The sequence below is a fragment of the Rhinolophus hipposideros genome (assembly GCF_964194185.1).
Source record: "Rhinolophus hipposideros genome assembly, chromosome: 19".
NCBI classification, from domain to species: domain Eukaryota; kingdom Metazoa; phylum Chordata; class Mammalia; order Chiroptera; family Rhinolophidae; genus Rhinolophus; species Rhinolophus hipposideros.
In genome coordinates this window covers 32696825-32723600 of record NC_138065.1, presented here as the reverse complement: position 1 = coordinate 32723600, position 26776 = coordinate 32696825, and the positions used below count along the sequence as shown (strand labels likewise).

The 26776-nt window shown below is 37.2% G+C and overlaps 1 protein-coding gene across 1 annotated transcript in view; it reads right to left on the bottom strand.

Annotated features, from left to right (window-relative positions):
- CR1 (complement C3b/C4b receptor 1 (Knops blood group)) overlaps positions 1-26776 on the bottom strand; it is a gene marked incomplete at its 5' end in the record, with an annotated part of 77014 nt that overhangs the window by 6626 nt on the left and 43612 nt on the right. Inside the window, 12 exons of the mRNA XM_081026193.1 lie at positions 3191-3266; positions 4586-4609; positions 6547-6732; positions 8852-9028; positions 10016-10243; positions 11983-12068; positions 13293-13395; positions 13480-13656; positions 15008-15406; positions 22147-22232; positions 25180-25279; positions 26387-26566. Of these exons, the coding sequence (XP_080882319.1) occupies positions 3191-3266; positions 4586-4609; positions 6547-6732; positions 8852-9028; positions 10016-10243; positions 11983-12068; positions 13293-13395; positions 13480-13656; positions 15008-15406; positions 22147-22232; positions 25180-25279; positions 26387-26566 (1822 nt within the window). The remainder of the gene's footprint in view (positions 1-3190; positions 3267-4585; positions 4610-6546; positions 6733-8851; positions 9029-10015; positions 10244-11982; positions 12069-13292; positions 13396-13479; positions 13657-15007; positions 15407-22146; positions 22233-25179; positions 25280-26386; positions 26567-26776) is intronic.

The following is a 26776-nucleotide window of genomic DNA, read 5'->3' as shown; positions in this document are numbered from 1 at the left end:
TAAGTGATAAGAATACTAGGAAAATCTTTTGTTCAAAAGGGGTGATTCTGGGTAGGCTCCTGGATAGCTCCTGGGTCACATGAAAGACCAAGCCCTGATTAGAAGCTTGGAATTTTCAGCCCCATTCCTCTACTTCCAGAGAGGGGAGAGGGGCTGAAGATGGAATTAATAATTGATCATGCCTACCCTAGGAAGCCTCTAAAAACTCCCAACTGTGTGGGGTCCAGAGAGCTACCAAGTGGGTGAACACATGCACATAAGGGGAGGGTGATACACCTCACTCCACGAGTACAGAAGCTCAGGACCCTCTCGACCTCACCCTACGTATCTCTTTATCTGGCTGTTTATCTGTATACTTTATGATATCCTTTAATTGACTGGTAAATATAAGTAAATGTTTCCCTGAGTTCCATGAGCTGTTTGATCAAATTAATCAAACCCAAGGAGGCCATCATGGAACCTAAGATTTATAGCCCTTGGGTCAGAAGCACAGGTGACAACCTGGACTTGTGACTGGCATCTGAAGTCCGGTGAGAACAGTCTTGTGGGACTGAGCCCATAACCTGTGGGATCTGATGCTATTTCCAGGTAGATTTTGTGGGAATTGAGTAAATTAAGTTGTAGGATATCTAGCTGTTATCACAGAGTTCCTTGTTGTGGAAAAAAGTATCATACATTTAGTGGCCACAAGGATCAAAAGTGAAGTATTCTGTTTGAATACTAAAGGATACAGACAGGAGGAAACAGTGAAATTTTTTTCTAACACAGTAGTTTTTGTGGACATGGGAAAATGCAGAGAGCCTTTGCTGAGAGTGGCCTTAATAGTTTTGTCACTCCAAGCATCATAGCAATGAAGACTTTTAAAGCTTTATCAGACTGTGAACAAGAAGTCTCTTTTGTAGAGAAATGGGTATGGATTAGACAGAAATAAGAGGCAAGGATAATTGGTCTCTGAATGGAGGAGTAACTATTATTCCAGATATCAGTGTATGAGTTATCTTGTTTGATATTTACCACAAATTATTGATGGAGTAAATATGTGCAGACAATAGCATCTTTTTTCATTAGTGAAATGTCAAGGCAGTGAGGTTAAATCACAGAAATAGCTAGCAAGCCTTGTGAAATGACAGGAAAGTTTTAACTAAACCTTAATATGGACAGAGGCCTTTAGAAATAGTGTGATTCTTTTAGGCTAATAATTTAGACTACAGAAAAACAGGAGAGCATGCATACTGTTCTCTAGAAGAATACTGGTTCAATATTCCCAAACAACTAAAACAAATCCAATATAATAGATGCGGGGGGGGGGATATGAAAGCAAAAAGGAAATATTCCAGCTTTGTACTATATGCAGTTCTGTATACTGAATTTCAGTAATACAGAAACAGATTCAGAAATGGGCAAATAAAATTATCAATAGAATAGCTGAATGGGTTTGTGCATATGTGTGTGTGTGTGTGTGTGTGTGTGTGTACATATATACCGACTTTAAAATGGAGCCAGAGCTGTCATCCCTGAGGGGCTGCCTTGCACGTCTTATAGTGCGAATCTTAGGAATGTTAAAATAGGGCAAAATAACCTTTAGACTGGGCCTAAACCTTCATTGTGCCCCCAAAAACTGTTTGCATAGATAACAAGAAAGCAGATACTAGGTTACAGGACTGATGACTACCAGACTGAAAATTAAAAATATTCTTTAGAATAAACATCACTATATTATCTGCCCCTATAGAAATGCCTTCCTTCTATTGATGTAACTGTTCCCCTTCCCTTTCTCATAAATGCCCCTGGTCTTTGTCTCCTAATCAGAACAGTATTTGGGCTTCTGCCTGAATCAGTGCGTTCTGAATAGTGATTCTTTGATCTCAAATAAATGCTGTTGCCTCTCATTTTGAAAGGCGTTTTATTTTTAGGTTAACAGATTCAAATTTTTGAGTCAGACAATTGGGATGAAAGCCTTAACTCGTAACAACTTCCTACTGGTGGGATTTAATCAATTCGCTGAATTTCTCTGAATCTTAATCTTCTCTGCTTTGGAATAACATTATTGTTATCATTATCGCATTATGTTAACATTATTGCAACCTACCTCACAGTTGCTTTGAGGACTAAAGAAAACAATAAATGGTAAAGCATTATGTAAACAAACATGTTAGCTGTTGCTACTCTCATTATCAATGTTGACAACTGTATAAGTAGAAGTCCAATTTTATTACATAAAAATTATTTTGAGTGCCTTAGGTAATCCCTGCTCACAAGGAACTCATTGTCTGGGGAGGGGGATGGTGAGGAGTGTAGTGGATACCAAGAACATAAGAGATAAGTTAATAGAATGTGGGAAATTCAAAATGGGGGAGAGGGAGGAAATGAATACTTTGTTTGCAAGAAGCTCTGCTGTGAAATTCTGCTTTTAAGAAGTTTATATTGGCATCCTTTGTGAAATGTTAGAATTTCAATTTCTATAATGCTTCTTTAGGAGACTGTATTTGTTTAGAAAATTGTTCACCTAAATTTATATACTGTTTCTAATTGGTATAGAATATCCTAATCAAGATTAAAACATTGACCTCTTTGACTTTGACCTCCCTGATTTTATTATAATGAAACTGACTAATACAAAAGCTGTGTATGTTCTCTTTCCAATCAAAAATATTTCTTTATTTAGATCTTAATCCTTGCAACATTTTTACAAGTTTAAAAAGTAAATGGTGTTTATAAAAGATTTACTTTTTTAAAAATACCCAATGCAAAGCTTCAACTCTTCCACACTGGCAGCCAGTGAGATGTGCACCAGTGCAGCACACTATCTAACTTCTAGTGCCCTGATAGTGTCTGTGTGTAGAGGTAGAAGTCTGAAATGTCTCAGCAGAACTGGGATACCAACTGCCTCATCAACACCTTTGGAAAAATTCCTTCTGCTTATTTTCTCTTTTGTAAAAACCAATTCCTTTGTAAAATTCGGCGTTGTTTTTTTTTAAATGTTCTTAGTATCCTATATATTTATTTTAGTATGAATAGTTCTCTATGCATAATGTGCATCAAAGGCCTTCTTCATAAGAATTTCTACATATGTTTATGCAGTAGTGGTTTTTTTTTTCTTTTTTCAGTTTCTTCATTTACTTCTCTTTGGGTTCCAAGAGGATGCAAGAACAGTAATAAACATTTTTGAGGAGAATATGGCTGTACTTACCCTTTTTTGCACTTTAGAATCATCCAACAGGCTACAAGGATAGGTAGAATAAAGAAGATCACACCAAAGGACATGCCTAGGCAGTAAAACAAGGCAATTAAAAGCATAGAAACTATTGTCTTAGTTTAAGGTACTCTTATCATTCACCTGTACTATTTCATTAATGTATTAACTGGTCTCCTTTCTTCCACTCTTTAGTCCTCCCATTCATTTGTCACCCAGAGATCAGAATGATTTTCAAAAAATATTCATCAGCAATGTCTATGTATAAACTGAATGAATTCAAGACATTTCAGAATCAATAGGACTTGCGTATAGATTGCACGTGAGGTATATATGAGGAACAATTCATAGAGTTCTGGCACGAATAGTTGGGTAGGCAGGAGCGCCATTTGTGGATATGGGGGAAACTCAAGAAAGGGGGATAGGTCTGGAGAAGAAAGTTAAGAGTTCCATTTAGGATGTGCTACTTTTGAGATGTTTGTGAAAGTCAAGCAGGCAGATTACTTTTTGAACATACTGTTTGGTAAATAGATGATTACCTGCCTCAATGGCATATGTTTTTTAAATGGTTAAAGCTAGTTCAGCCTTTATCTTTGCTTTTCATGTCTTCCCTTGTGACACTTAATAAACAAAACACGTTAAAAAAAAAAAAAGGCATGGAGAATATAACCCATAGGTTTTAAATGCTATCTTAATATCTAGTCCCTCTAGAGGTTGCCAATGATTCTTTAGACTATTACTATAAATTCTGCTGTAAAAAACACCCCTGTTGTACAGGCTTACCTTTAAGATTTCCCCTCTGCTCCTTGTTTAATCTAGTGCATTATTGTTACTACCTTAGGGTTATAGAAAAGGGGTGAACAGAGCAGCTTTGTAACCTTTATTCCAAAGGCAGCCTTTCAACAAGTATGTGAGAACAATACTGGAGCTCCTATAATGCACAAGGCAAGAGCTATTCTATACAATAATCTCTGCCAATCCCCTTTGAAGCAAACTCTATTATAAAACTATTCCTCTTACATACGCAGATCTCAAAAGAGGGCTTAGAAAAATTGGTCTTTGTAGCTTCCAGTTTGTACAAGTGGGCACACTAACTACCATCCTGAAGAATATTCCTGGTTGTATTCTCCAGCTATAATAAAATAAGATAAATGATTGTTCATTTGTAATGGTTCAAAGATTTCATAGAAACTTTGATAAAGGACACTCACTCTATATGCCTATGAGGATATCAGTTTTGCCACACTATGGCCTGAGTTTATCACTATTTTCTTTCTAATGAAGTCACAATGTAAGACATTTTAATCTCTCTTTTTACATTTCATTCATTATAAGTGAATACTTACTGTTAAAGATGCTAGAGTTCCTCAGCAAACCCTTTATAAAACTTACCAACAATGAGAGCCTTATGTGAGCCTAAAAGGAAGACAAAGGCCACAAATGCATTAGTCTAGCACTTTACCTGATTAAACAGAAACTCTCAGCCAGTGACAATGTATCTGATTTTTATCAGTACACAGTCCAATTATTTTCTAATATATATATATATATATATATATATATATATATATATATATATATATATATATGAAAAAAACCATTGGTTTTACTCAGACAAGCTCATTTCATCTTGTGTACTCAGTGGTCTGTTTAATTTCTTTTTAACTTCATATTTTATCATAAAAGTAGTATAAATACAGCAAAAAAATTATAAAACAAAATAAAAGAAAAATATCACACATAATCCTACCACCGTGAAATGCTGTGGTACATTCCCTTCTGGTACATGTTCTCATGCATCTGAGTTTTTACATATGTATAGAATCTCTGTATCTACCTTACCTTGGCATAGTGGAATTAAGCGCTCAATATATGTTAACTTTTACAACCATTGCTATCACCACAACCACCATTGCTGCTACTTCCACGATAAAACGATTAACCCTTCATTATATTTCTCATCTGTCCACTGCCATCTGACTTACTTTCCAAGTGTGTATATACGTTGTAAGTCAAATTTGATGACCTTTTATGATTTTCTCTATTATATCAAAAAGTTCAGAGTTGACCTTCTTCTAGAGGTTTGATAAATATTCTGTTATTATTTTTATGTTAATTTTTCTGTGTTGACTTTTAAAATTTTAACTCTTTATTTTATCTGGTATTTATGGTAAGATAAAAAGAAAGGTTTTAAATTTTTTCAATGCTACCTATATTATTTGATCATCTTTTCCTTTCTCGTGGATTGATGATGTCTCAGCTATTATATTTTATCCGTAAGATACTTTTATTTTTATGTACAATCACCTTTATTTTATTAATAAATAAATAAATAAAATATTATTAATATCTGTTTTGTTCCACTTACTTATAAAATAAGTCTATTTTGTGTGGTATAAAGTGACTTGTGGCTTTATATTTTGTTTTACTATCTGGTATGGTGGTCCCCCAATTATGTGAATGTTTTGTCTTTCATAGCCTCATCTTCAAAATACTCCAAAGGCATCCAGTCAGTTAGGCAGTATTTTGCCAAAGAAGTGAATATAATTTGATATTAAGGGAGTGTCAGGTTTATAATTTGGAGACATTATTTGTAAATCAGATTAACTAGCACGTTTAAAGGATTAACTGTAAAAAAATGGATCGTGAACAATCTTGGTATCCACATATTATAAATAAGAGTCATCAGAATGGGTGGGGGACAGACTAGCACTTCCTTAGATTAAGAAAAGTTATTCAGTGTTAGTTCATCACCCCCTTGATGTGTACAAGTTCAGGTGTTAGGGTTTTCTATCTTGCATTACCCTCTCGTAGCCAGCAGAGGGCTACTCTCCCACAGAGCTCAATGACACATGATTTTAAAATCTTCTGTACCAGCTTAAAAGCCTGTAACTACACCAGTGAGGCAGACCTAGCAGCTGGCCTCTGCAACTTGGAAGGCTTCCTGACTCACGTTGGAAGCATTCTTTTTTAAAAAAATTATTTTATTACATTTATTGGGATGACATTGGTTAATAAGGCCTGCTCTATCTCTGATGTGCTCTTGACTTTTAAGGCTCCTAGGCCATAAACAGATCATTACTCTGGGATGCATGCAACAATAGAGTGATATAGACAAAAAAGGTTCAGAGGGAGACCCCCAGGAGAGATGGATGGGTTGAGAAATGTGAGGAGAGCAAGGCTACTCTGACTCTCATTGTTAAGGGCTTTTGGAGATGAATTAGGGCTCCTATTGCACTCCTTATCTCTTACCATGTGCCATAAACATCACAGCACATTCAGTGACAGTATGGATGAATGAATGAACAGTATAATGACTGGAAAGGACATGCATTCTTTGTACTTGCACTTACTAGATATACATGTGGCCAGAGGAGGATTCCATGTGTCATCCGCCTGGCACTGGCTCCAGGGACTGCCTTCCAGAGTATACCCTTCTTCACACTCCAAGGTTAAATTATGTCCATATTGAAACACTCTGCTCATTTCCAGGTCCTTCTGGATTCCATTCATAAACAGTGGGAGGCTACATTTTACCTCTGGAATTAGAAAAATCAGAGGGAAATTGATATTTTATTGATAATTGTTAGTTATAACTGCCATAAGTAATACAAAGATCTGTGACCCCAAACCTACTTTCTCTTCAGCAAAGATCAGTCAAGAATTATTGACCACCCCCACATCTTATGATTTAAAACTCTCTGACTTTAATTTCTCAGGTAAAGTAAGGGAATATGGAATGAAGTGTAATCCACTTTCAATCATGGACAACTCTGCAACTGGAAAGTTGTGGAAAGATTAGGAATTAGGATACCCATGTGCTAGCCCTGGATCCACTGGGTCATAACATAAGGACATAGGAATATCACATTAAGTCTCTCTACGAACACAACAAATATTGCTATTTTGCGTCTGGATTATGCATGTTTCTGGTCATTTTTATACATAGAACAAAGAAGTTAGTAAATAATGATTCTGAAATTAAACATCAAATTTCTACTTAATTTACAGTATCTCATTTGCTTTCCTGCCCAGCTGTCAAACCCTCCTTCAATTAAAGCAAGGTCTACTTTTCAGTTGGCTATCTCAAAATTAGCCTTAATTCTTTTTTTATCGATAAACACCAACAAGATAAAGCACTATTTCTCAAAGAATGGTCTATGGTTTTCCTACACCAGATTATTCTGATGAGTTTGTTAAAAATAGATGTCTGGACCTCAACCCAAAATGTCAAAAACAGAGTTCTTAGGAATGCAGATTAAGAATCTGTCTTTTTTAATAAGGTTGCTGACTGATTTTGCTAATGCTAAATAAATATGGACAAAGAACAAACCATGTTTGAAGAGAATGGTTGTTAAAGCAAAATGAATTTTACACTAAGTGAAAATAAAGCAGCTACCAATAGAATAGAGTATCATTCTTTTATTTTTCAGGATAACTATCCCAGTCTTAATTTGAATAAGAGTCATTGAACTCTTCCCCAAATCTTCATGCGTCTTATGTAAGTAAAACAAAGAGGGGTGAACTTTCCAGTTTGTGCAGAGCCACAGCGACTCTGTAAGTGCTGTCCATTATTGCAAATAACCACAACAGAGTCACTTACCATCACATGGTGGGTCACATTTTATCTATCTCTAAAATCGAGGGCTAGGAGGCCAAGAAGGATTTCTGAGACTTTTAGGTTAGGGAAAGTGCTATGATCCTATAACCAGAGCAGCCATAGAACTAACCAATCTTTAATATTAGAAACACAGGGATCTCTGTAATCCCTTAAGCCTCATCCCTGTCCTTACATAGTATTTCTAAAATGAAAGAATAGAAGAGAAACAAGCAAAGCAAAATCATTTAACTTATCATTTTGCAAAGTCAAAAGAGCCACATTTAAAAGCAGACAATCTAGAGTTCAGTGTTCAAAGGCAGGGCTGAGCAGGGGTCCAATCCTAGCACCACCGCTCGTGAGCTGTGGATCATGGGCTGGTTACTGGTTCTCTCTAGACCTCAATTTCCTCCTCTGGAAACTGACTAATAATCCCACCTCATCAGATTCTTCTAGAGACTAACACAAATCATTTTTGTAAAGATCTCAGTATCATGCCTAGTCATAGAATATTATTCACATTTTGTAGCTTTTTAGAATATTGTCAATAAGGATTTTTAAGTCAGATGTTATTTTTGTAAACATAGACAGAAATAACGGAAATAATCCCTGGGACTTGTTCTAGGAAAGAGATGAAATGAACACCTCACCATTGGTCTTGGAGATTATAGAAGACTCAGCATCTGGTAATTCTAGGAACTAATTGCTCAACCTTACTTTAGGCTTCAAATGTCCTCACAACAAACTGTGCTTCTTGTCTCTTACTGACTTTCTAAGGGTATCTGTGAGGACCACCTGTGATCCTTTAGAGCTAAAGTATTTTATTAGTTAAAAACCTGTAAAGCATCTTAAATGTAGTCTATCATACCACTGGAAATTCCATCAGTTCTTCCTACTGATTCGGTACAGTTGAGGATTCCTGGGCAGCCTTCCTTCTACTGTTTGTTCTGCATTTCTCCTCTTCTAATGACACTCATTTCATGATCTTCTTATAAAGGATCTCTGTCTTACTAGCCTCAGGCATTAATTTTCCATAAAAGCCTAGCAAGAGTAAGAGATACCTTTGCAATAATGATCAAATTGGCTCCAGGTTCCCTTGTGTGTACAGAAAATGAAGGCTTTTCCCACCGACAGGTAGCCTGGGTCACAAGTGTAGCTGACCGTCATCCCAGGAAGATATGGAGGTGCATGTCTTCCAATATGATGCCCGTTGTGGATCTTGGGTGGATGTGGGCATGCTACCAGCAAGTTCCCCCCAAAACACAAGAAAAGACATTCAGTTAACCAGAGAAATATGAACATGCCACAATACATAATGATATCTCTGACTATTAGAGCCACATGAAGACCCAGGTAGGTAGGTCCCAAGGCACTAAATGTTTGCAAATCAGTGGGAAGACTGATTCTCTAAACCTAGACCTTTCAGCCTTTAAACAGGATCATCTGTATTCTCTGCCTGCAAACTGCCCCCGATGGAAGTACCACTGGAATCTACAAACTACCAATTCATTGCTGTCTGTCCTCACTGGAGGTTGGCGCTTGTGTAGACAATCACAGCCACAAAGGAACCCCCTATTGCCAGACACTGTCAGGTAAAGCCAGACTAATATGAAAAAGGAATGAGGTACAGAGTCTAAGAGCACAACCTTACACTCCACTTCCCCAGGGCATCCTGAGTTCCCTTTGCTAAAGGTGAGATGAAGGGATAACAAAATGCCGTCCCAGGCTGAGCAGAACACTTAGAAGTTACACAAGGAGTATAAATGTCTACATGTGACTTTCCTAATTATTTCCATAGCATTACCCATTCTGAAGTAAATTACTGCCATCAACATGTATGTTTTGCTCTGCACACACACCTATCTAGTATAAAATCAACTAGTGATAGAGATGGCATAACTGAATGTTTTCTTTGACATTTGTTTTAATTACTTTGAAAATATCCTCTATAAAATCTGTGCCTCACTGATTCTCTCCACTCTACTCCCTCCTGTCTTCACCATCCTACACTCCTCACCCCAGGAGGAAGGGTCATGAAAGTACCACCAATTAGGCCACCGTGTAGTACATTTAGAACCATCTGTTATTTGCCTGGCAGGTAATTCTGTATCAGATATTCATAACAAAGCCATGTTCAGAAGCATAAACGACCATCATTAGAGAAATATGGAGGTTCTTGCCCAGATATATGAATCCATCTGTGGAGTAGAGAAATGTGCACTGACCAGCAGGAACAGCAAGTTCACAGCGAGGGGCAGGGCCACTCCAAAGCCCATTCCCCTGACTGTCACTTGTGCAGCGGATGGTGCTCTCCCCAATGAGGTTGAAGGTCATCCCTCTGTCTGGGTGGGAGTCACACGTGTAAGTAATTTCTTTCCCATGGGAAATGTCTCCCAGGGAAGTTCCTGAGTGGTTCCCATTAAGGATGGCTGGAGGATCTGGACAAAAGATTTCTAGAAGGAAAACAAGAGCTTTAGGGTCTATTAGTGTTTCAATCAAAAATGATTGTATAATACTAGTGACATGGGGCTGTGCTATAAACACAGTTTTCTTTCTAGGAGAACATAACTAAGGTGGAATTTATTATGTAAGGCTTTTTCTGAGAATGAACTAAGAAAGGTGAGACTTAAATTAGTTTATTGCAAAAATCCAAAAAGCTTTTAAGTTTTTAATCAATTTGGAAGATAATTAGTGTTTTTTTCCCAGCAATCATTTGACTGCCTACTTTATGTGAGGCATTGTAACAGTCCTGGGTTGATAGTGGGGTGGAAGACAAAGTTTTGGCCCTCAAAGATCTGAAGTTCAAAGATCTGAAGTTCCAGGGAAATCTTTGTGAAGTTTGTTAAAAATGGACTATCCTTTTCAGTAGATGTAAATGTTTCCTGATGACCCATGACCATTATCCTCAGTACCAACACCAAACACACAATAGTGTCATCAGAATACTACACTGATTCCTGTAGGGTTCTGTATAGCCAGATTAAAGGGTAACAGGAAGCTTTTTTCACCCCATTATTCTTTCATTGTTTTCTTTATTCCAAGTTATTAGCTGTCCTTTCTTCCTGCTGTTAGTGTATCTGTATCTAGTAGTTCCTTCCCTAAAACTAATTAGTTACTTCTAATCTTATATAAATTTAGGAAGAGATACCCAAGCTTGTCAGAATTGTATGTGTAAATAAAGTGAGGACCATAGTACATCAAACAATGATTGACTTCTCATACCTGGAATTTAACTGTGTTTGTGTTTATCCAGAGTTTACTTATAAATTTATTTCCAGCTTTATGTGTGCCGGGAAGGTTGACTTTACAGGATATCTGAGTTTTATAAATATGGAACGTTTTCATAAAGCTCCACCATAATTCCACAAAATGTCCAAAAGATTTCTAGCAAGGTATTTTATCAAAATCCAAAGTAAAATGAACATTTCCAAACATCAGGAAAAAGGAATTTTTTTAAAATAAGTATTGCTTGTGTTAATAAACAAAGCAGGATAAATCAGTAACATCTGGGTGTATAAAACACTTTTATCTACTTATCCATTTCTGAATCTGGATGCTTTTTTAAATTGGGTGGTCTGGAAATTTAGGGCACCTCACCTCATCATTTTAAATATGGATTCACCTCTCTATACCGTATTAATTTATCATAAAATTGCTTTCTTTTATTTATAATACATCACTTTTAACATACCATTTTATGTGTTCCTTTTTTTTATATGTTTACTTATTTATTTTCTTGTTCATGATCTGCCTCCCTATGACCTTCATGAGAGCAGGAATATGTCTTCCCTATTCAATACTCTCTCCACGTGCAATCCTGGCATGTGGGAAGCCCCTCCTCAGTAAACACTCTGGATTAAATAACAGGATGAATAAATAGTTTAGATACGTGAGGAAATAATAGGACACGTAAATTTAAGAGAGATTAGTTCTCGGTGGCAAAACTAGAAAATAAATGGATAAATGAATTTTGGTGGACCTTGTGTCCTCTTGTTTCTCCCCACATATTCCCCACAAAATTCAACATGGGCATTAACCTAGTGACTTCCAGATTAGTAACATAAACACATGGTGTATAAGATCTACATGACCTACTTTGAAATTTTCCAACAACAAGTGATTCCATGAGGCCAAACACACTGGAAACAAAAAGGAGAGGTACCCAGGCTACATAGTTAGTCTTTCTACTCACGTTCACACACAGGAACACTGCTGTTCCAAAAGCTTTTCATTCCAACCAAGACACAATGACTAGCAGAGTTGCCTTTTAATCGAAACCTAAAGAAGAAAAAGGGGTAACAAATGGGTGAGCAAATCCCATCTCTTCCGTTTTCTCATCACTGATAGATAACTCTGTTTCCTCTCTTCAGTCTAAATACCATTTGGTTCTTAGGTTGAGGCCCAGCTAAACGTCTCTGTTCATTAGGGATCTGAATTCAGTAGCTGGCAGAAACTCAGAAACCAAATTATTCTAAAGAATCATGGTATCCTGTGAAGGGCAAAGTCATCAGAACTGATACACTCAGTGGTCCTAAAGACATCATAGCCCAGTGTCACCTGAACACAGAGCCACTGAACACAGAGCTGGACTCCTCCCTGTGCCCTAGAACCATCTCTAGGGCACACTGACAGCCCTGTGACATGCCACTTATTCTCATCAGTGTGTCATGAGGAAGAACAGCTCTCCATCTGGGCGAGCAAAGCAGGGAACATCTGCAGAGAACTGGCATCATTCTTGTCGCTACATTTGTAAGGGCCAGAAAGAGGTTCACAGAAGCGTATTGACCAAATGTTCTAGGAATAAAAGATGCATGAGGGGAGGAGTCTTTGCCACCCTGACATGCCCGGCTTATTACTGGATCCTGTTGTCCTTCTGAGATCTGCTGATTATTACTGGGTGGTAGACTTTGTAAATATCAAAGACTTTTAGGGACATATTAAAAATAACTACTGTATTGCCCAATCTAGTTATTTCCCATAGACAGTGCATAATACCTGGAGTCCTAGATGCACGTTAACAATAATAACTGAAACAGTAACATTGGCCATTATGAGCCCAATGTCAACAGTATTACAGATGGAAAGATACATTACTGGATTAAAAAATACGTATACATACACTTACAAATTCCATTATTGATTGATTTTAAGTTTCCTGAAAAAAACCCTGGCCTGACTTATCACATTACAAATAATTTTTGTCTTACACAACTTTACTAGCAAATTTTCCATAAAAATATTTTTTCCTGCCTCCAAACAAGTATTTATCCATTTACTTCAAGTTTCAACCATAAAGTCCAGGTCAGTGTTTATATTTGTACTTAACAGTGAATTACATGTGCCATTTCCTTATTTCCTGATAGTGTTGCTACTGAGTCCTTCCACTTATTTCAAAATTGCCCAGATGTTAATCTCTCCGGGTACTTCTTCTTTTCCATAGGTCAGCTCCCATTTTTGGATTAACCCTTGAATCCAAGAGAGTCCTATTTAGGTCACACTCACCCCTCATCACAAACGAAGGACACTTTTGCCCCAAGCTGGAAATTATGTGGAAAGAGCACACGGCCATTAGGGAGTTGGTCCAGGAAGTCAGCACACAATTTAACTAAGGAAAAAACAATCAGAAGTAAGACTGCCATGTGAGGTACAAAGAGATTCATCTGCAAACCAGACGAGAGTGTGGTTTCACCTGCACATCTGGGGGGTGCTGGGCTCCATTCTCCCTGGGGTGTACAGCGCAGAGAGGCAGCCCCTCTGAGATCATAGCCGGGCTCACAGCTGTAGAACACTTCCTGTCCAGGGAAAAGGTTTTCCTTGTTGCTTAGGGTATGTTTACCATGCAGGATTTCTGGAGGCGGCTGACATACTGGGAAAAGAACAGGTCCAACCTTCCTGTCAGTTATGGGGAAACATCATTTGCTATACCCTGTGCCTGCCAGGGAGCTTAAAACTCCTAATTACAGAGTATAGGTTTAAAGAAGAAAAGAATTGGTAGTTTCATACCCACGTTTTACTGATGAGCAAACTAAGGCCACAGTTCAGAGCTGTGACTAGAACTAAGGTCTCTCCAACATTTCATCTGCATTTTTTTCTACTAAAATGTTCCTAAGCTAACAGGGAGAATGGTCGTTTTGCTTTCTAGTACTGGCCATCCAGTCCAGAGCTGTGAGTGCTGGTGGCTCATTCTACTCTTAAAACTTCCTATGAGGGTAGTCTTTCTGGCAACAACAAAGGATACCTATGCCCAAGTCTCATCTAACAGACCCCTCACCTAGCTGTGTCTCCCTTTATATTTCCTCCAAGTTTCTCGTTCTGAACTGTAAACCTCCTCTGGATCCTTAAGTGCCAACCCAGATTCTTCCCACTCCACTGCTAAGCCAGCCATTTCAGCAAAGAACACAAGAGAAGCCATCAAGTACAAAATACACAGCGTCCTTTTTCTTAAACAAACAAAAAAGCTATATACTTTTTAAAGAGAGAACATATTGCTTAGAGCATATTTTGACTAAAATTTTGGCTTCCATCCACAGTTCAATTAGTGTATGCTCAGGGCATTTGAGTTTCCATCTGAACCATATACAATTGAATAAAAGTAAATATTTTCTGGATTTGAGCAAGTCATTTCTCCTTTCTGAGCCTTGGGGTTTTCAGTAATAACATGAGGGAGTTGGATAGAATGAACGAAATCTAAGGCCTTTTTAATGGAATGCTATCATTTTGGTCCCCATGACTCATTTGTCTATTGACTCCCACCAGTGATAGCTGTATGTCATTTTTATCATCATTATTCATCATACATTTCACTATTACATTATCATTAGGCTCTGCAATCAGGAAGGCTCTTAAATTCCAGGCTTTGCAATTTACTAATGCTGTGCCCTGGGAAAAGTTATTTAACACATCTAAGACTCAGTTTTCTCAATGTAAAATGGGGATAAGAATAGTTCCTGCTTCATATATTTGCCCTAAGTATTAAGTTAAACAACTCATATAAAATGTATGTGTTATAAATAAGACAGGAAACGATTACTATTTGACAATTATTAGGATCAGAGATAACAGAAAATATTAAGTTTAGAGTGTTTATGCCAATTTCATAGTCCCTGTACATACACAAACATTTACATACACACACCTTCCTTAATTTCAGGAAATCCTATCATTTATACTCACCTCACCCCCCCATCCCAAGCAGAGTCTAAGTGGATGAAACTTACCCCTGGAGCAGCTTGGCAGCTCAGGAACCCATGTGCTGTTGGCCCAGCATTGCACAATGTTGGACCCTTTCATTACAAAGCCAGGCTGACATCTAAATATCACAATTTCACTTAAGGAAAATAAAGTCCTATTTCCTGACACTGTCATCCCATTTTCAACTTCCGGCATTGTGCATTTATTAGCAGAAATACACTGAGGAGCAGGGCTGCTCCAATCACCAAGTTGACCATCTTTGCTGGTACAATATATAGACTGCTCTCCCACGAGGTCAAACAGCTTTTCTCCATCCGGCCCAGTGTTACACTGATAAGTTACCACCGATGCATATTCAAAAACATTTCTATTGTTGCTGTAGAAGTCTCCATTGGATATGGCTGGGGGCGGCTTGCATGATATAACTGGGATAAGGAAAAGTATAGTAAACAACAGCTTAATTTTTAATTTTTTAAGACAATGTTTTAGTGTAGGTTTAGGTTCAGAGCAAAACTGAACGGAAAGTACAGCAATTTCCCTTATACCCTCCACCCCTATACATACATAGATCCCCTGTTATCAAAAGGCTCTACCAGAGAGGTATGTTTGTTACAATTGATGAACTTACATTGACACATCATTGTAACTCAAAGTCCACAGTTTACATTTGGGTCACTCTTGGTATTGCAAATTCTGTGGGTTTGGACAAATATGTAACGGCATATATTGATCATTATGGTATCACACAGAGTATTTGTACTGCCCTAAAATCCTCTGTGTTCTGCCTGTTAATCCCACCTACCATCCCAAACTCTGGGAACCAGTTTTTACAGTCTCTGTAGTTTTGCCTTTTTCAGATATTTTTTTTTTACTGTGTTATTTTATTATGAATTTAAATAACAAATACAAAGAATCAAATGACTTCCTAGACTGTATCTAATTACAATATGGTTATTTTCTTCTAATATTTGCTAATAATCAGACATGTTGTTTACATATTTGAAATATGGGTGTGTGTGTGATACTGGTTCTGTCCATAATAATTACTTTTGTAAAAGTAGTCATGTATTATTATGGTTTACATATTTGTGATCTTAAGTGAATAATCTATGTGATTTTATCATAGATTGCTATTTACTTATTGCAAGGCAATTTTTTCTATTGGTTATTTAATAACATCATTTCAGGTTAAATATACCATTTCTGGAACTGCTCATCAAGAAAACAGAGGAAAAAAGAGAGTGTTATCAGTATCTTGGTGACATGTGTTATTCCTTTTTTTCTGCCCTTTTATTTACAACTAATTGGTCATTCATAAATGAACAAAAGTGCCTCTGTATGTTATACTAGAACATCCAGGAGATTACTACTTACCTGTCCTTCAGAAAGTAAATGGATAGATAGGATCTTGGAGGGGACAATGGGTCTAACGAGTCAGTGAACCTGTCCCACCCCACTAACCACGACTGGGGAAAAAGTGAAACTAAAGAGTGCAAAACATGGTAGATACTCAAGGGAGGCAGAACTTGTGGAGGTCCAGCTAGCCTGATGGGAGAAAGAGGCATTCCATGGAAGCAGGAGACAGATATGTTTGGAGGAAGAGGAAGAGAATCTCCAGTAGGTGGTCCCCCTCCCCACGGCAACACTGCAACATGCTGGGCTTTCGCTGGTGGGGACAACAGTGACCTCCCTCACAGAGGACTGGTAAAGCAAAAGCTGTATCCAAAGAGAGTGTATTTAGATAAAGTGGTGATTCTGTGCAAGTCACAGTTGAAGGGACCTGATTATCTCCCACACCGTGGATTTCTGAGGAGTGACCTCTATGACTACGTGGAGTGCTAAGAAAGGGAAAGGCAGACGAGAATAACAAAGGGCATTGTAGGAACAGTTTACCCCCTGCTGTCTGCTTTGGGATTTCAGCAGGAGGTCTGCTCTCGAATCTCTGGGAAAACCCCTTTTTAAGCCTCTACCTACTGGGCCATGGGCACCCACAAGCCTTTCTTAGAGAAACAAAAAACCGAGGGAGTCCATCACCACTAGAACTGCCTTGCAAGAAATGCTGAAAACAGTGCTTCAAGCTGAAATGAAAAGATGCTAATAACATAAAAGCAAATAAAAGTACACAGTACTCTAGCAAAGATGAAAAATATACAGTCAGATTTAGAAAACTGTAATTCTATATTAGAAGCATGTGTTAATCACTTAATTATAGGATAAAGGCTTAAGTAAACAATAAAACTAACTACAGCTACTCTAATTTTCAACAAATTCACAGCATAAAAAGAGGTAAGTTGTGATATCAAACATGTAAAAGGGGTGTATTAAAATGGTGGAATGCTTATAGGCAAAAGAAGATAAGCTGCTATCAGCATAAAAAAGACTATTAGAACTAGGTATGTTTTATGTAAGCCACATGGTGATCATAACTCAAAAATCTATACTAGAGTCATGAAACATAACAAAGGAGGAGACTGAGCAAATCACAGTGTAAAACCACAGTGTACAAAGATAGACAGAAACAGAAGAAAAAAGAAGCAAAGGAGATACAAAACAACCAGAAGGCAAACGATAACATGGCAGGACAAAATCCTTACATACCAAAATCACTCTTATTATAAATGGATTGAATTCACCAACAAAAGTCACAGACAGGCTGGATGTATAAAAACAGAAGACCAATCTGTATGCTGCCTAAAGGAAATTCGTTTCAGCTCTAAAGACACATATAGCTTCAAAGTGAAGGGATGGGGGAGGATATTGCATGTAAGCGGAAACCAAAAGATTGTAGGCATACCCATCCTTATATTAGACAAAATAGACATCAAACCAAAGATAATAACAAGAGACAAAGAAGGTCGTTTTATAATGATAGAAGTATCAATGTATCAAGAAGATATAACAATCATAAATATATATGCACCTAACAATAGAGTATTGAAATATATTGAGCAAATATTAACAGACCAAAAAGGAGAAATATACAACAATACAATAATAGTAGGGGACTTCAATACCCCCATTGTCATTAATGGATAGATCATCCAGAGAGAAAAGTAACAAGGAAATGTTAAAATTGAACTATACTCTAAAACAAATGGACTTATCAGACATATATAGAGCATTCCATCCACCAGGAGCAGAGTACATTCTTCTCAAGGCACATGGAACATTTTCCAGGATAGAGTATATGTTAGGGCACATAATAAATCTCAGCAAATTTAAGATTAAAATTATACCATTTTTTTACCATAATGGTATGAAATTAGATATTAATGAGAGGAAAGCTGGAAAATCTACAAATATGTGGAAACTAAACAAGACAGTTCTGAACAACCAATGGGTCAAAGAAGAAATCAAAAAGGAAACAAAAGTATCTCAAAAGAAATGAAAATGGAAATGCAACAGATCAAATCTTATGAAATGCAGGAAAAGCATTTCTGAGGGGAAAGTTTATAGTGGTAAATGCATATATTAAGAAATTAGAAATATCTCAAATAACCTAACTAGACTTCAAAGAACTAGGAAAAGAACAAATTAAGCCCAAAGTTACCAGAAGATAGGAAACAATAAAGATTAGAGTGGAAGTAAATGAAATAGAGATCAGAAAAACAATAGAAAGGATCAATAAAACTGAAAGCTGATTCTTCAAAAAAAAAAAATTGATAATCTGAAGCTAGATCAAGAAAAAGAGATGACTCAAATAAAATAAATTAGAAATGAAAAAGACATTATAACCAATACTACGGAAATACATAGGACCATAAGAGACTATATGAACAATTATATGCCAACAAATTAGATAACCTAGAAGAAATGGATAAATTTCTAGAAACACACAACCTACTAAGACTTAATCAGAAAGAATAAAAAATCTTGACAGAACAATAAAACGGATTGAATTAGTAATCAAAAACCTCCCAACGGAGAAAACCCCAAGCTTCCCTGGTAAATTCTACCAAGCATTCAAAGAATTAAACCAACCCTTCTCAAACTCTTCCAAAAATTGAGGATGAGGGTATAATTCCAAACTAATTTTACAAGGTCAGCATTAGATTACCCTGATTCCAAAGCCAGCTAAGAAGAAAAGAAAACTGTAGACCAATATCCCTTATAAATATAGATGCAAAAATTCTCAACAAAATATTAGCAAACCAAATCCAAGTACACATAAAGATGAATACACCATAACCAAGTAGAATTATTCCTGGGATGCAAGGATATTTCAACATATGCAAATCAATAAATTTAAGACGTCACAGTAAAATAATGAAAGATAAAAATCACATGATCATCTCAATTGATGCAGAAAAATAATTGAAAAAAATACGACATCTTTTCATGACAAAAACCCTTTGCAGATTGGGTATAGAAAGAACATACCTACACACAATATAGGCCATAAACAACAAACCCACAGCTAACATTATACTCAATGGAGAATAATGAAAACCTTTTCCTCTAAGATCAGGAATAAGACAAGGATACCCACTCTTACCCAACATAACTGGAAGTTCTAGCCAGAGCGATTAAGCAAGACAAAGAAATAAAGGGCATCCAGATTGGGAAAGAAGAAGCAAAACTGTTATTATTTGCAGGTGATATGATTCTGCATATAGAAAAATCCAAAAAATTCAACTAAATGACTATTAGAACTAAATCACTTCAGTAAACTTGCGGGATACAAAATCAACATACAGAAATCAGTTGCAATTCTGTACACTAAAGAGGAAATTCTGAAAAAGAAATAAAGAAAACTATCCCATTCACAAGAGCCTCAAAAAATAATAAAATACTCAGGAATAAATATAACCAAGAAAGTGAAAGATCTACACAATGAAAATGACAAGACTTTGATGGAAAAAAAAATCAAAGAAGACACAAACAAATGGAAAGACATACCATGTTTGTGAATCAAAATAATTAATATTGTTAAAATGTCCATACTACCCAAAGCTATCTATCTATAGATTCAATGCAATCTCCATCAAAATACCAATGGCATTCTTCACAGAAAAAAAAATTATATAAAGTTTGTATGGAATCACAAAATACCTTAAATAGCCAAAACATCCTGAGGAAAAAGAACAAAGTTGGAAGTATCAAACATCCAGATTTCAAACTATACTACACAGCTACAGTAATAAAAATGGTATGATACTGGCACAAAAGTAAACACATAGATCAATGGAACAGAGTAGAGAGCCCAGAATTAAATTAATGTTGATACGGTCAACTATTATTTGATGAGGTAGCCAAGAGTACATGATAAGGAAAGGATAGTCTCTTCAACAAATGCTTCTTGGAAAACTGGAGAAACACAGACAGAAAAATAAAATTGAATATTTATCATACATCACTCATAAAAAAATTAATACAAAATGGATCAAAGTCTTAAGTATAAGACCAGATAATATAAAACTCATAGAAGAAAACAGAGGAAAGAAGCTCCTCAACATTGGTCTTGGCAATGACTTTTTGGATATGACACCAAAAGCACAAATATCAAACCAATGATCAACAAATGGGATCACATTAAATTCTAAAGCTTTTGCATAGGAAAAGAAACAATTAACAAAGTGAAAAAACAACCTACAGAATAGGAGAGCAATTTTGCAAACCATACATTGGATTAGGGTTAATATCCAACACATGTAAAGAAGTCATACAACTCAACAACAATAACAACAACAACAACCACAAAATCTGATTTAAAAAGGCCAAAGACAAAAAAAAAAAAAAAGAAAAAAAAGGCCGAAGACATTTTGCCTAAATAGACATTTCTTAAAAGAGAACTTCCAATGGCCAATAGATACATGAAAAATGCTCAACATCACTAATCATCAGGGAAATGCAATTTATAACCACAAAGAAAGATATAATCTCACACCTGTTAGAACGGCTATCATCAAAAATACAAGAGATACCAAGTGCTAGTGAAGATGTGGAGAGAAAGGGACCCTTGTGCACGGTTGGTGGGGATGTAACTTGATGCAGCACTATGGAAAACAGGATGGAGGTAGCTCACAAAATTAAAAATAGAACCACCATGTGATCCAGTAATTCCACTTTTGAGTATTTATGCAAAGGAAATAAAAACATTAACTTGAAAAGACATATGCACTCCATTATTTACAATAATTATTTACAATAATTATGTACTGTAGCGTTATTTACAATAGCCAAGATATGGAAATAACCAGTGTTCATCAAAGAAAATGTGGTACATGAATACAATGAAATATTATTCAGCCACGAGAAAGGAGGATCTGTCATTTTTGATAGCATTAGAGGACTTTGAGCACATTGTGTTAAGTCAGATAAATTGGACAAGTACCACATGGTATTATTTATATGTGGAATTCTTGAAAATTTCCACTATCATAAATATAATTTCATTGTGTGGCTTTGGATCAAAATTATGAGGAAATTACACGATTATTTTCTTGGGATAAATTCTGGGAAATGGAGTTGCTAGATCAAAAGGTGTATTGCTCATTAGCCTTCCAGAAGTTTGTGCCCACTTTTACGGCCATTAGTTCTGCATGTGATACTGATTTCTTCACAGCCTTAACACTCTACCAATTTGCAATCAGTCATTCTTCCATGTTCTTCAAAGTTTTGGAGGTTCACTTTAGAGTATCCCATTGAATAGACAGAGTCGGCTAATCAAGAACAAATACAACTAGGGTGTGGGCCTGGAAGAATTCGAAGGAATAACATGCAGAATGATCAGAGGCTTCAGTAAAATTGTTAAGAAGTGCAAATTGTTCTTTCACTGTTTAGAGTAAGAACAATAAAGAAGGGAGTAAGCTACTTCCTGGGATTGTCATGTGCTATTAAGAGGTAGCAGAGGTGGCAGAGACAGGTTTATTTTTTTAATGTCTTTTAAATTTACTCACTAGGAGAATGATATTTATGCAGGAAAGAGTTCACTATCAAAGTGGGAAAGTTACCTGAGTTCAATTTCACACATTCAGATAAATTACTTCCCTCCCCCCCAAAAAAGAAACAGAACAAAAACAGGAGAACCATGCAGCACATGCCTCCGATTTTCAAATATCTGAGAGACTACTCTGTGCAAAAAGGATTAGGTTTCCTCTTTGTAACTAAAGGGGCAAACTGGGATCAAATAGAGGGAATTAGGGCAAAAAATATTTCCACTTACTCTCACAAATAGGTGCCTCCTTATCCCAAGCAACATTATTGCCTAAGAGAAGACAAACAGCAGATGGAGAGCCAATGAGTCGATACCTACGTAGAACCAAAGAATGAAAAATGATTATACTCCACACATATTTCCAACTTAAGTCAGAAAAAATAATAGCAGGAGGATGTTACAAATTACAGGACAGATTAAAACGTGGAAGCACTCAAGGAAGAAACCCCATCTCCATCTGAAAATTAGCCCTTTACTCCTAAGAATAAGCTTAAATTCCTCCCTCTTTAATCCATTTTCATTCCTATTCCCTCACAACTCAAGGCAATAATCCTCTCATTCATAATGGCACATTTTTGTACTTGACTTTAGGGAACCTCACAGAGTTATTTTATCCATATGTACTTCCATCCAGGAAATTATGAGTTCCTTGATTGGCAGGAAAGATGTCTTATGGAAATACGTGCAATTTCTAGCCCTGGCTGAGAGATTTTTAAGCTTGGGGTGCTCAATTAATATTAGTTTATTGAAGGAAAGAATGATGGCTTTACTTTGAAGATTCAGTAAATGAAGGCCAGAGGAAACAGCTGATCATCTTCACACTTTAAATGTGAAAGGCAGGGGTACTCATGCACTGTGCCATAAAATCCTTCAGAGTAGGCCACAAAATTTAGAACATTTTATCATCATTTATTTTTATTTATGTCTATATTGTTACTGCAAGATTTTGTCACAAAGGAGGCTCAGCTAACCTATTTAAGTGTTCCAGTATACAGCAGGGCAAAAGTGAAAGAAAGGAAGGTGTATACTGCAATGTCATGTAACAGTGAGGAAGTTACAGTAGTGGACCAACTAAGAACTTATTTTTCTGATTACTTAACACATGTCATCAGAGCAGTAACCACTTGTAGCAGAGACTATTGGTATCTCCAGTATCCAATTTCATTAGTATTTTCACCTGTGCCAATGGCCACTTTCAATAAAGGCTTCAGTTCTAAGCTTTTCTTACCACTGGAGGTAGTTATGTGACTACTCTCTGGCTACAGAGATGTCTAAGTGGAGTGTCTGGAAAGTGTCTTTAAAGGGATGAGTGTTCCCTTCTTCCATTCTTCTTCTTGCTGGCTGCAGTTTGGACCATGAGGTGAGATGGAGTCTCAGATAGAAAGATCCCAGGTTTCTGTGGATCTTGGAGCCATCCGATAAGCCCTAGACTTCCCACGGTTTTTAACCTGAGGAGACTACTCTCTTGTTTAAGCTCCTGTTATTTTGTCTTTTACTGTCTTTTACAGCTGAATCTAATCTTAACTGATACATCATCTTTTCCCAAAACAGAGACATAAAGGTGACAGCAACCATGTGGGTATAGCAATGACAGTGAATATTTTTGCAGACATATTGGGTCACTTTTATATTTAGGTAGTGATTGAATTTTACTTATTGTTAATTATTTTTATGGGCTATGTTGTAAAATCATTTCAAGTATTCCGACAAATATTTTGTCTTCAAAATTTCTGCAAACAATCTGAGAACCACTAGAGCAGGGCTGTCCAAACTGCGGCCCGCAGGCCAACTGCAGCCTGCAATCCATTTTTAATTGGCCCGCAGCAAATTCCAAAAATATATTTAGTTTACTTAAATAAACCAGGTGAGGCAATACGTACTTCACCTCGAGTGAGTGGCCTGGCTGTTTGTGTATTTTACCGCATATGGCCTTTGGTAAAAAACGTTGAAAAAAGTTTGGACACCCCTTCACTAGAGTAGGGAAAGAAGATAATAATCTTTCCATTACATGTGTGTTTCCTTCTGCCTGTCTCCTGTCATGCATTTAAAAATTGCCTTCAGAGCACAGGATCATGGGTGTCTTCTGACTTTTGACTTTGTAAATGTTGCTCTTAACCTGCTCACCATGACTAAGCTAGAGAGCAGGAGTAACAATGTGAAATAGGTTCCAGTGTAAGTACGGCTGTAAAACAGTGAATAGTTTTGCAGGTATTGTAAGACACTAATATGCTGCAGTAGATAAATGATTTGCTGTATATTTGCTCCTATTCTGTGGGTTGTTTTTTCACTCTGTTGATGGTGTCTTTATATTGACAGAAGCTGTAGTCATAAAGGACTGATGAAGCTAAAAAAATATGAGAACTCATAGTTGAGGTGGTCCTCACCACCTCAACTCAGGTGGGAATCTACACAGCCGTGGAATCAGTGCCTTTGTCGAATTTCACCAGCTCTCCCTTTTAAGGTAATTCAGCCCAATTAACATCTGGGTTTCATGTATATTTTCATATAAAAAGGCAAGAACTCCACTAGTGTCCCCTCTCTGTGTGCACTGTAATGCTTACATGTCCGAGAACTGCTGTTACATAGAAGAGTTACCCTCCCAGCCCCTGCTTCAGCATCCTCCAACTCAGCTATTGTACTCGCTGATCTCCTTTAAAGATGTTTGCATGGTCCAACTAGCATTTTCCCTTTTACTTACTTGTCAGGCTGACCCTTTTTATCCAGTGAATCTCTTACCAGGTTTCACATGTACTGTTTTTGGCAGGAACATGGTGCCCTCCCTTAGTTTATAATATAGACACAGATTCTTTCCTTTCTTTCTTTCTTTCTTTCTTTCTTTCTTTCTTTCTTTCTTTCTTTCTTTCTTTCTTTCTTTCTTTCTTTCCTTCCTTCCTTCCTTCCTTCCTTCCTTCCTTCCTTCCTTCCTTCCTTCCTCCTTCCTTCCTTCCTTCCTTTCTTTCTTTTCTCTCTCTCTCTCTCTCTCTCTCTCTCTCTCTCTCTCTCTCTTTCTCTCTTTTTTCCTTCCTTCCTTCCTTCCTTCCTTCCTTCCTTCCTTCCTTCCTTCCTTCCTTCCTTCCTTCTTTCTTTCTTTCTTTCTTTCTTTCGATTTATTTGGTCATATTTTGATCTTTATCCAGAAATTTTATTGCTCACTTTTTAAAGTACAGGTGGAAGTTTTTAAATTTCCCTATCTAAGAGTGGGACAGAGATTGACATTGCTATTCCGGAACTCATATTCCAGAGAGAGTGCTCCCAACTCACCCTTCATTGCAAGAATAATTAACTCTTGATCCAAACTGGGTATCTGTGTTTATATGCACCACACCATTGAAAGGTTCTGGTGGAGTTCCACATGATTTTCCTATGGGAAAGGAACAGAATTTGGCAATAGGTGTCGAAAAAATTCAATTTACATTTATTTTTAAGAGTCAGATGGGAGTGCAGCATACTGAACAGCCTATATATTCCTGATTGTTCCACAGAATTGATCACTTTGAGGAAACTCATCATACAACCTTAAAATCAAGCAGCTATAGAACTCTAGCTTTTAAAAGGACTACCTTGCATCTCCCAATAGGATTGTTTTCTCTTCCTACCAGCCTAAATCAAGGGCTTCATAATTTGGGATTTCTGTTCATCTTAGTTAGCCAAGCACAGTTCACTGTGACTCACATAATTTTCTTTTGTGTCCCTTTTCCATTCATTTCATGGCTTTTTTAGTCATCAAGGGTATGGGGACAGAGCCAGGAGTGCAGTTTCCAGGCTCTCGGCCTCATGTGGAAAGGTGCTGGCTCAGGTAGTACATGGCCATCAACTGTGATTGGATGGCCATCAGCTGTGGCTAGTTGGCCATCAGCTGTAACCAGTGAGCCATTGGTTACATTATGTTAATGTCATTATGTTAATTGGTTCATTATGTTAATGAACATAACTGCCATGGTTACGCTAGCAGCAAACAGGGGCTAGCAAGAAGACGGTGGCTGAGCTAGCAAGAGCGGATTGCAGTTAGCAAGTGGGGTTGGTTGGCAGAGATAAGTGGACGGCAGGTTGCAGATCGTGTGGCTCCTGCTTCCTGTGTATCCAACCCAGCTGCCAGCGAGAACATAGTGGTATGACTCCCCCATCTATGGCTCCATGGGTGTTCCTTTTTGGCCTCATTATATCCTGTGTTCTTATGTGGGGAGCGGGAGCTGAGACCCAGGATGACACCCTGCATGACAAAGGGTAACCTCCCTCCCAGTGGAAACTTTCCCTCCAGTTCCTTTTGTGAGAACCTTTTCCATGAAATTAATACCTTGTTAAGGTGCAGAAACTTTAGGCAATAAAAAAGGATGACCTACAAGTCTACTTTCCATTTAAATACCTTGGGCAAACTTAGATGTGTCACCTGCAAAATCAAAACAAATTAAATCAAATCCCACAGGTGATTTAACATAAGTGAATCAGCTCCCAAGAAGGCATTACTCACGTCTACACATATCTTCAGCACTTGACCAGACCAAGTTTTCTAAGCAGGTGATAGAGAACATATTCTCAAAATAGCCAGGGGAGCATTTGTAATTCAAAGATGTCCCAATTGGAAACTCAGAATCATCCATCAGGATTGTAGGCTTGGCAAATGGAAATTGTTCTGGGGCTTTACAGTAACCTGTAAAGAGACCCAAACCACAGGAATACCAAAGTGAGCAAGGAGACTTGCACGCTACCTTCTCTTTCTCTCCAATGAAGTTGATTTATGGGACTACAGAAACAGAGACTTATAAGAATGATAATATATTCTTCTTCTTGCTGTTACGTTAGGATGGTGCTTTCCAACAGCATCTACACATTGGGAAATTTTTGCTACTTGAGGACTATT